Source organism: Coloeus monedula (genome assembly GCF_965178545.1).
Source record: "Coloeus monedula genome assembly, chromosome: 4".
Lineage (NCBI taxonomy): Eukaryota > Metazoa > Chordata > Aves > Passeriformes > Corvidae > Coloeus > Coloeus monedula.
The window spans coordinates 25,376,849-25,386,922 of record NC_138784.1 but is presented as its reverse complement, the minus strand read 5'-3'; the positions used below and the strand labels follow the sequence as shown (position 1 = coordinate 25,386,922).

Genomic DNA, 10,074 nt, shown 5'->3' with positions numbered 1-10,074 from the left:
CAGAGAACAAAAGGGCCCAAAGGCTGCTCTGCCCGGAGAACGGGCGGCCGGGAGGGTCCGAGAGCCGCTATCACCGCTCTGCCCGGGGGACAAAGAGGCCCAAAGCTGCAATCAGCCCTGACTGTCTGGAGAATTAAGAGATCCACCCTACCATCGACTCTTACCTAGCGGGCCCAACCCCAAGAATCAAAAGAAATAAAACCACAAGGCAGAAGACTACGCATGCTCTAAAAAGGCGGAACCAAGGAGTGGCCATGCAGATCGATTCCTGGAAAAGTTTTAATATGAATAAAGAACAGACAGTAAAAATGGTATAAAAAGGACTCACCTCGAGCATCAGGTGTGCTCTTGGCAGAGCACCAAGGCACCCGGCCGTTATCCCTTTGCTTTATTTTATGTGTCTCTTATTGTCTTTATATTAAACTCTTTAAATTCTAACAGGAGAGTGAACCTCGTTTTTCACACATTCAAGGTGGCAGAGCACTGGAACAGGCTGCCCAGGGAGGTCATGGAGCCTCCCTCTCTGGAGACATTCAAAACCCACCTGGATCCTTTCCTGTGTCACCTGCTCTAGGTATCCGTGCCAAAGGACTAGGTGATCTCCTGAGGTCCCTTCCAGCCCTAGCAATTCTGTCATTCTGTGATGCTACCCAACAGAGGCCCCCATAGAGGGGTAAGGCTGGGCCCTTGGGTGCAACCCAATATCCCAGAGGCTGGTTCCCTCACCAGATGCCTCCCCCTGGACAGAGAAGCCCGGTGAGCCTCAAAAACACATTGCAGCAAAGCCTTGGGCTCTCATTTCCAACATCCACCACCCTACCTGCACTGTGTCCCTGGGAGGGGGTGGGAAAAGGCCCTTTGTGAACGTGGGGAGTCCAGATTTTGGGGACGAAGGGATGTGTGGGGAGAAGCCTTCCAGCCCTGGGGGCAGTTCCAGCTGCTTGGCCCATGCTTTTTGTGCAGAGTGGCTGCATACCAGCAGTCTGCTGTCTGCTGCAGAGTCCCCGATAATCTGTATTAACAGAATTGAAATGGAAAACAAGCCCTTGGGTTGTGACATGGTTCCCTGAGCTCAGCAGTGGAAGCCTAAAATGTATAAGAGCTAAAGGCGAATGTATGGGGGAGATGGAAGGGCATTTAAAGACCAACCCATGGGTACCCATTGGGAATTGCACCCCAAAAAGTGAGCAGCCATCCCTCACCTTTTGTGGAGCTCCTTTTGAGGGGTGGGTTGGAGATAGAAGATGGGCATTCCTCCATCACATCCAGCCACAGAATTCTAGAATGGTTTGGGTTGGAAGCGACCTTAAAGGTTTAGTCCAAATTCCCCTGCAATGAGCAGGGACATCTTCAACTAGATCAGCCTGCTCAGAGTCCTGTCTAACCTGACCTTGAATCTTTCTAGGGATGGAGCATCCCTGTTTCAGGAAGATGAGCTGCAGTGCCAGCACAGCTGAATCCTTAGCTCTCCAGTTCATTCTGGGTGCAGGAATCTCCCCACAGTGTTGTGTCCTGTAAGTCCCAGGAGATCCTGAGGGCAAACTCTGGGTGCCCCACATGCAGGAGGCTCCAGATCAGCCAGCTCTGTGTCCCACTGATAAGATTGCCTTGGGTTTGCATCCCCTTCCATACCACAGGCAATGGTGGATTAAGGCCCATGTTCATTATAATAACACAGATGAAATTTCATGAAATGAAATTTTGGAACTCCATTTCATGAAAGGAAATGAAACGAAAATTCACGCAATGACGTTTCAAAATTTCATGAAATTGAGTGAAATTCTGCGGTTTCATGAAATGCCGTTGAATGAAATGGGATGGAGTGAAACGCAATGAACATTATCCGTTGTGACCGGTGACCGCGCGCACCGAAGTTCCCCACAAGCCCCGCCGGGCGGTTGTCATACGTTCTTGTTGTTTTTCCGCGCATCGCTGCCCGCGCACCTTTGCGGCCGCGCTCGCCGCCCGTAGCGCCGCGCGCGCCGCCCGCCCTCTCGCGAGACCGGGGGCGGGGCGCTTATAAAGGCTGCGCGCGGCGCTGGCGGCCCTTCCGGCCCGGCGCGTGGACAAGATGGTGGGTGCTGCGGCGTCGGGCCCTGCCGCGCATCCCGCGGGCATCGCCGCCATCCCGGCCGCGGCCCCGCGCCCGCCGCCCCCGGCGCCTGCGGGATGCCGTGCGGGATGCCGTGCGGGGCTCATTTCGGGGCGTGGGCGAGGCGTTGCATGGGGCGGCCGGGCCGGCCTGTGCGGTGCCCGGCGGGGCGCAGGGTGTGGGTGGCGCGGGCGGCTGTGGGGGCATTGGGGGCCCCTTTTTCTAGGGAGGGGGGCGGTTTTTCTCTGGAGAGCTCCCGTGGTTATTGGGTTTTTGGGGCTTTAAACTTAAGGTGACTCGTGCCGAGGATTTTTTTTTTAAATAAAGCCATGTTTATTTTTAGTTTTGTCTGTAGCTACACGGTATTTTTGTTTAATTCGGATGTGGGATTGGACGGGTAAACCTTTCTTAGGGCTGAGAGGTCTCCGGATGGAGCGCGGTCTTAACATGGGTCGGAGGCTGCAGGGGTGGTACTCGAGGAGAAAACCTTTGGAAAAAATACTGCGCTTCCACCCAGAGTGACTGACTCAAAGGTGGATGTTGAGATACTGGGTTACTGCAGCTTTGCAAACTGAAGTTGTTTCTGTAATGCTTCTTTCGGTACTGATGCCCTGAAAGATGTGAAGCTGTGGGGTGGACTGAAATTCTGGTGGCACGGTGTGGCCAAATTGCAGCTTCTGTGGCTCCCTAGCTAGAGTGGCATCTTAAAGTAAGCTTGGAAGGGAAGGGGCGTTGAAGAAGTCTTGGACACACATAGTTGGGGCGTGGGGATTACATTCCTGTAACATAGTGGAAATCAGAAGTCCCATAGCTGATACTGGGAATTTCTAGAATGTGAAATATTTTGGATATATGTAATACTCGTGTTTTAAGGCAAGGAGAGAGTTGGCCTTGGCCCTCGAGTGGGTGTAAGCAGGTCTCTGTAGCAAGCACTAAGTGTTGGTTTTCTCTCCGCAGTCTCACCGCAAGTTCTCGGCCCCGAGGCACGGCTCCCTGGGCTTCCTGCCCCGCAAGCGCAGCAGCAGGCACAGGGGCAAGGTCAAGAGCTTTCCCAAAGATGACCCCAGCAAGCCTGTGCATCTCACCGCCTTCCTGGGGTACAAAGCTGGCATGACCCACATTGTCCGGGAAGTCGACAGACCTGGATCTAGTATGTATTCATGCTCCTCTCACTAGGGGAGGTGGGTTTGGTCAGGAATGGTAACAGGTGGCCTGTTCAGTAGCAGCTCTGGATTTTGGTCCTAGCTTGACTTCACCCTGTTCCGAGTCCTTAGTAGGTGGTGTATTTCTGCTGTAGCTGCTAGTTTGGTTTTGCATGGTAACAAGCTCCTTGGGGTGGCTCTTCTGGATGGGGGGACACTAGTCAGTTGCCTTCAGCGATTTCTTGGAGATTGTCCAGCTGCCATCCATTTTGCCTGTCCAGCTTTGCTGACCTTTCTACGAAGCCAGCCTCGAAGTTTGGCAAGGCATTAAATTATGGTTTTAAAGCTGGTCACTTTACCCTGTATCATCTCTGTGAAAAGAACTGGAGTCATTTAACCTTTCATGTGAAGGACTTGGGAGCGAGAAAAAGCAGGTGGTGTTAGAGAGTTGCTGCTGGAATTAATTGTGCTGTATTTCTGTTTACTTTCAGAGGTGAACAAGAAGGAGGTGGTGGAGGCAGTCACTATTATAGAGACTCCTCCCATGGTCATTGTGGGCATCGTGGGATACGTACAGACCCCTCGTGGTCTCCGTAGCTTCAAGACCATCTTTGCTGAGCACATCAGCGATGAGTGCAAGCGCCGCTTCTACAAGAACTGGTGAGAGAGCAGGGCCTTGGCTGGTCTCACGCCCTACGGTTCATATTTTTACTGCTGACTTGCATGTGATCCTCCTTTTTGAGGAGGCTTTTCAGTAGTTAGGGTTTAGCTTTGATGGACTGGCTTAATTGTGGGATAGGCTGTAGGAATAGCTCCATGAGGGTGACAGCATAACATTAGGTAGTGCCCTTCTTGGTGTGGGTGTGGTGGCTTTGGGTTTGCCTGAGAGCTCCTCAACAGGCTACACATGATGATACTTCGACGGGCGGACATAAGGAAATCGCCTCTGGCGCTTGTTGTTGAGTGTCGAGTCCTGACTGTAGCCCTGTTTTCTCAGGAAAGGGGAAGACAGGTGTCACTTCTGATTGCCATTCCAGGCACCGCTGTTGTGATTGAAAATGTGCATTTGCCCGAGTGTGGCTCCAGCGTGTCTGGAGCTTCCAGCCTGTTTATGAACTTGGCAGGCTGAAAAGACGTCAGAGTGGAGCAATAAAGATCTCAAGGGTGTTTCAGTAACGACCTTGCTGTTGGGCACACAAGGGGGGGAAATTACAGTGTTTTGAAGCAGATCACAGTCATCTCACAATTGCTTTAAAGATCTGTTTTTTTTCTCTTATTGTTTGACATCTCTCTACAGTCTTTTGTTTTCTGTAGTGTGAATGTTAATGTGCTTTGGAATTCATGGCAGCTCCGCTCAGCTTTGGCAATTTTGCCACTGTCTGATGAGCTCCAGGCTCCGCTTGCCAGTGGAAAAGTGTCATTAGAAGCTGGCAATGAGCCAAAGCCAACTGAGGTGGCAGCTCCTTCCGCTCATCCCCGCTTCTCTGGGGGTTGATGAAGGGCTTAGCCAAACCTTGTCTCTGCTCTGCTCCTGAAGGCACAAGTCCAAGAAGAAGGCCTTCACCAAGTACTGCAAGAAGTGGCAAGATGAGGAGGGCAAAAAGCAGTTGGAGAAAGATTTCAATAGCATGAAGAAGTACTGCCAGGTTATTAGAGTCATGGCTCACACTCAGGTAAGTGCCTGTGGGACTCAGGTGTGCTGGAAATAGCTGAGACAGCAAGCTTGAAACTTGATCCATCTCTGTAGGGAGATTTCTGCCCTCCCCTACAGCTCGATGCTGACTATTCAGCACATTACAAATTAATTCTCTACAGAGCTGTGCTCACAGGATGTTTGAGGAGCCTTAGCAACCACTGGCAATCGTTTGAAGGAGTGTCTAAAGGAGACTGAGCTGTAGTAAGAACTTTTTGGGCACAGTCCTTTGCTAATGCCATGTCGACCTGGACTCTTAATTCCAGCTACAAATAAAACCAGGCTGAACACTGAACTCAGGGGTTTGTGTGCTCAGCATCATTTTAGGCTGCGTTCTGCACTCAGACTTCTGGTGGCTTGTCCTCCTCAGCAGGAGGATGTGTTCCACTGCGTGATGTGGTGGTGTCTCCTCAGCTGTCAGTGCTCTGACAGACTTTCTTGGGAGATGAATTAAATCTTTTAAGTTGGCTTTTAAGTACAGTAAGATGGCTAATTTTGCTAGAATTAATCTCCTGTAGTGGACAGTAGAGGTAGGGTTGCAGCTTCTATTGATTCTCTCACCAGTTCCCTCTGTACTAAATACAGTAGAAGTAACTGCAAATGCAGTCCAGCCCAAAGTGGCCTTAAGTGTGGCAGGCTTTATCAAACAGAATGGTTTGGGTTGGAAGGGACCTTAGAGATCATCCAGTTCCAACCCCCCTGCTATGGGCAGGGACATCTTCCACTAGACCAGGTTGCTCAGGCCCCTTTGCAGCCTGACTGAACAGTTGTAGGGGGTGTGGCATCCAGAGCTTTTCTGGGCAACCCATGCCAGTGACTCACGACCCTCATAATAAAAATAATCTTTCTTGAGTCTGATATAAATCCACCCTGTTTCAGTTGAAAGCTATTGCCCCTTGTCTCTTGTCCTTCCTCAGTGGAATTTGGCTGATGGCTGTGGGGTTAGAGAACTCTGTGCTCCTGTGGGTGGCATATAAGTTTCAGGTGCAAAGACTTGCAAGCCACTGTACAACCTGCCTCCTTATTGTAGGGCTTTCTTTAAGTTTCAGATCTTAGAAAATTATATTAGAAAAGATGATTAGGCCAGGGCTAGGATACTGGGCTTATTAATTAATACTGAGTCCATTTCAGAAGAGCAGGAGTTGAATGTCATTCTCTCTGTGTTGCAGATGCGTTTGCTTCCCCTGAGACAGAAGAAGTCTCACCTGATGGAGATCCAGGTGAACGGAGGCACTGTTGCTGAGAAAGTGGATTGGGCCCGGGAGAAGCTGGAACAGCAGGTGCCTGTGTCAACCGTGTTTGGCCAGGATGAGATGATAGATGTCATTGGAGTCACCAAGGGCAAGGGATATAAAGGTAAACACATGGAAGTCCTTTGTGATAGGATACAGTTTTTAATGAAATCTTGGCCTTGAGTTTTTACAAGTGCATGTGCCAAGAGCTGAAGAGGTAAATCCATATTGCTGTCACAGTTCAATGATGAGACCATGGAATGAGCGCTGGGCACAGCGCCTGATACCCGTGAGGAGTCATTCCATGCTGCCTTCCTTCTGAGAACACAGCCCAGGGACACCAGGGAGGGAGCTTCACCGGGAAGTGTTGATTCCCGGGATGCTGGGTCTGCGCTTGCCTTTTGCTGCCTGCGGACTGCAGCTTGAAAGGTGGCTTAAGCTGTGGTTGAAGAGTTTGGTGACATCTCAGCTTGACAACACTTGTCATGGCTGCTTTGGTCCCTTGCAGGTGTCACTAGCCGTTGGCACACCAAGAAGCTGCCGCGCAAAACTCACCGGGGCCTGCGCAAGGTGGCCTGCATCGGTGCCTGGCACCCCGCCCGCGTGGCCTTCTCCGTGGCCCGTGCGGGCCAGAAGGGCTACCACCACCGCACCGAGATCAACAAGAAGGTTGGTGTCTCAGCTGCTGGGGAGGAACGAGAGCTGGCTGATGGCACTTGTTTTGTGACAGCAGAGTGGGCAGTTTTGCTTGGGGTGTTTTGCTCTGTTAGAATGTTGTTTTGGGGATCATGGCTGTGGTCTGTTATGTTGAATAACTAAAATTCTTGTGTGGCCATGTGTTTTCAAAGTGCAACAGGCTGTTTCCTCTGAGCCTGTGTAGAATTCCTTGCATTTTGACAGGCTCTTTCTCCTACTTTTTACTAAGTAGAATTTCTTTACATTTTTAGATTTACAAGATTGGCCAAGGTTACCAAATCAAGGATGGAAAGCTGATCAAAAACAATGCGTCAACAGATTATGACTTGTCTGACAAGAGCATTAACCCTCTGGTGAGTTGCTGCAGCTCTGTGCGAAGAGTCTGCTTCTGAGCTGCAATCCTAAGAGGCAAATGGGTCTGGTATAAGTCACAAAATGATTGAATGAAGAGCTCTTGAAATAAGTCGGCTGCTATTGGAGGTGGTGGTGTTTAATCAGTCTCAGTATTGACTTGTGTAACTTGAAAATTGCATTTGTTACATGGCAATAGGACAAAGATGTTACAAACCTTGAATGGTACTTGTAAAGTTACAAGGAATAATTTAGCAAGAAGAGCTTTTGCTGTTCTTTATAAAAGCCTTACAGCAAGAAGTAAATTGCTGCATCAAGAAACTTCACCAGTGAAAGGCAATACTGGAAACAGGATTTCAGTGGATGTGGCAATGGCCAATGCCCAGAAATGGTGTGGATCTGTAGGCAGATGTGATCACTGGTCCTGCTTGGTACAGAGCACTGACTGTTCTCTCCTTGCTCAGGGAGGCTTTGTCCACTACGGTGAGGTGACCAATGACTTCATCATGGTGAAGGGCTGTGTTGTGGGGACCAAGAAGAGGGTCCTAACCCTGCGCAAGGTGAGTAGTGCAGCCTGCTGTCACATGGGGTGGAACAGTTTTAAGGAGCTGTGCTGCCTCTGGTGCAGAATTCTTGTGACTGTAAGGACACTGGCAGAGTGGGGCTCGTGCTGCTGGGAGCTGACCAGTCTTCAGCCTTGGAGGCCAAAGATGCAGGGTGGATGGCTTATTGTCAAGTGTTCCTTGCACATCGTAGCAGCTGAGGTCAGAGTGACTGAGGGGGCGTTAGCCATGGAGGTGACAAGAAGTAGCCAGTGTACTGGAGGCTGAAAGGGCCGTGCTGCTGCTGTATACTCACCTGACATCTCTCTTTTTAGTCCCTGCTTGTGCAGACCAAGCGCCGGGCCCTGGAGAAGATTGACTTGAAGTTCATTGACACAACCTCCAAATTTGGTCATGGCCGCTTCCAGACAGCTGAGGAGAAGAAGGCTTTCATGGTAAGGGCACTTCCTGGTACCTTTGTTGTGTACCACCGTGTTGTCTTTGAGCTCATGGCAGCTGATAGCTTGGCCTTTGGGCTGTCACATAGCCAAAGTTTCTGTGGAACGGAAACTTCAGTCGAGAGGCCTCCTGCCAACTTGGTTATAACTGCAGGGGGCCTGGGGTCTCACTTCCCCTGTGGCAACTCTTGTTGTCTGAGGAGGGTTGCCATGTTTGGGCACAAGTTGTTCAATGATGAAACGTGGAACAAGCACTGCTCCATATCCCCTTAAAGCAGCTCAGGGGGAGGGTCCTCACGGTGGCATTCCCAGCTCGTCACTTGCTGGAAAAAGCAGCCGGGAGCTCTGCGGGTGAGGCCCTGGCAGGAGCTTGGGGCCAAGCAGGAGCTTCCCCACCAGGTGGCACCAGCGTTGCTGCTCAGGCACATCCAGAGTCACCGGGTCAGCCCAGTGCGGCTGCACCAGGTTTGGCTTCCCCCAGAACCTCTGGCTGTGGGGATGGGGCATAGGGTTTCCAATGGGTTTCAACATGGAGGGCTATTTTTGCCTTGATTTCTTTACAGCTTTTGTGATTGGGATGTGATGTCTTTTGTGCAGACTGCTGTTTACCTAGCTTGGTTTTTGTGGTTTTTTTTCAGGGACCACTCAAGAAGGATCGCATTGCAAAAGAGGAGACAGCCTAATGGGTGGAATGGTCCTGTGGCCCTGTGTGCTCTCAGACCAAAAAATAAATATTTTAAAGAAATTAACTTTGCCTCTTGGTATATACATTACTGTGTCAAGCCTGGTACTCTGACTGCAGGTTCTACATGTGCATCAAACCAAAGAAGCAAGTAAAGCTCTAGCTCATTGAGCATCCACCTTATAGTGGGGTTCCTCTAAAGAGAACGAAGCTGCTGTTGCTGGTTTTGGAGAGCAAAGATTGTGGGTCAGAGCAAGGCTTGTCTGGTTGTGTGAAATAGAAAATCAGCAGGAGTCCTAAATGTGTTTGCAGTTGCTGAGGTATTAGTCCACATGTCAATCCTCACTTGGGTGGACAGAGAGCTTTGAGTCAAATGGGTTTAGAAATAACCCACACAGTTCAAACCACTAAATTTTCGGTAGCTGGCAGATGCTGGTTGTTGCCATGGAAACCTTCCAATTTCTCTGTGGCAGGGGCTGTACAACCTGCACACTTTGTAAATGCAGTTTGTTGCTGTCCCTGAGAGCAGCAGAAGGCAGCAGGTAGTCTGAAAAATCCCAGCCTCACAAGAGCTGGCTATTCCTGAATGCACATAGTTTCCCTGCTGAAAGGCTACAGGAAGCAAGCCTGCCTGGGTGGGGGGAGGACGATCTGCATCCCACCCTCGGAGGAGGAGGGAGAGCTGTGAGTGCCGCTGGTGTTGTGTTACTGCCTGACTGAAAATACCCTGCTGGCTCCAGGGGAGATGGCTTGGTGTGTCCTTCACTGACCATAATTGGAGACATGGCAGCGATTGAGGCAGTAATTCCAGACTTTTGACACCAAAGTGTAGCGCTGCCCTGAAATGGACCTGGGCTGGCCCTATTTGCTCTTACCCGAAGAGGGGAAAGGTGGGATGTAGAGATTTTTTTCTTGTGGTGGTACATGAGAGCCTTCTAAGAGTTAAAAGGTGGCAAGAAGGAGGAAAAACATTTACCTTGTTTCCCTAGAAACCAGACTGGATGACTGAAAGAGCTGCCTGGCTCCCTGTCAGCTTCATTTAACACAGGAACCTGCTGGCTGATTTCAGCCAAGTGAAATAAGAGAGGTCTCACCTGCTAATTTTTTTCCCCCCTTCCTTACAAGTCTCAAATTGGCAGGTAGGTGGAGAAGAACCTTAAATTAGTATTCCTCTGATGCAGAAAAG

The 10,074-nt window shown here is 50.2% G+C and overlaps 1 protein-coding gene across 1 annotated transcript; it reads left to right on the top strand.

Moving 5' to 3' along the window:
* Positions 1–2,049: 2,049 nt before the first annotated feature.
* Positions 2,050–8,955, top strand: RPL3 (ribosomal protein L3). Its single transcript, XM_082280851.1, has 10 exons — positions 2,050–2,074; positions 3,050–3,242; positions 3,726–3,894; positions 4,772–4,907; positions 6,097–6,283; positions 6,668–6,828; positions 7,107–7,208; positions 7,671–7,766; positions 8,084–8,203; positions 8,845–8,955. The coding sequence occupies exons 1-10, from the start codon at positions 2,072–2,074 to the stop codon at positions 8,887–8,889; spliced, it is 1,212 nt and encodes a 403-aa protein (XP_082136977.1). The 5' UTR covers positions 2,050–2,071; the 3' UTR covers positions 8,890–8,955.
* The last annotated feature ends 1,119 nt before the right edge of the window (positions 8,956–10,074 follow it).

Coding starts and splice junctions, on each gene's coding strand:
- RPL3 (XM_082280851.1), top strand. Junction 4,908..6,096: donor GAGTCATGGCTCACACTCAG/GTAAGTGCCTGT, acceptor TCTGTGTTGCAG/ATGCGTTTGCTTCCCCTGAG. Junction 6,829..7,106: donor GCACCGAGATCAACAAGAAG/GTTGGTGTCTCA, acceptor TTACATTTTTAG/ATTTACAAGATTGGCCAAGG.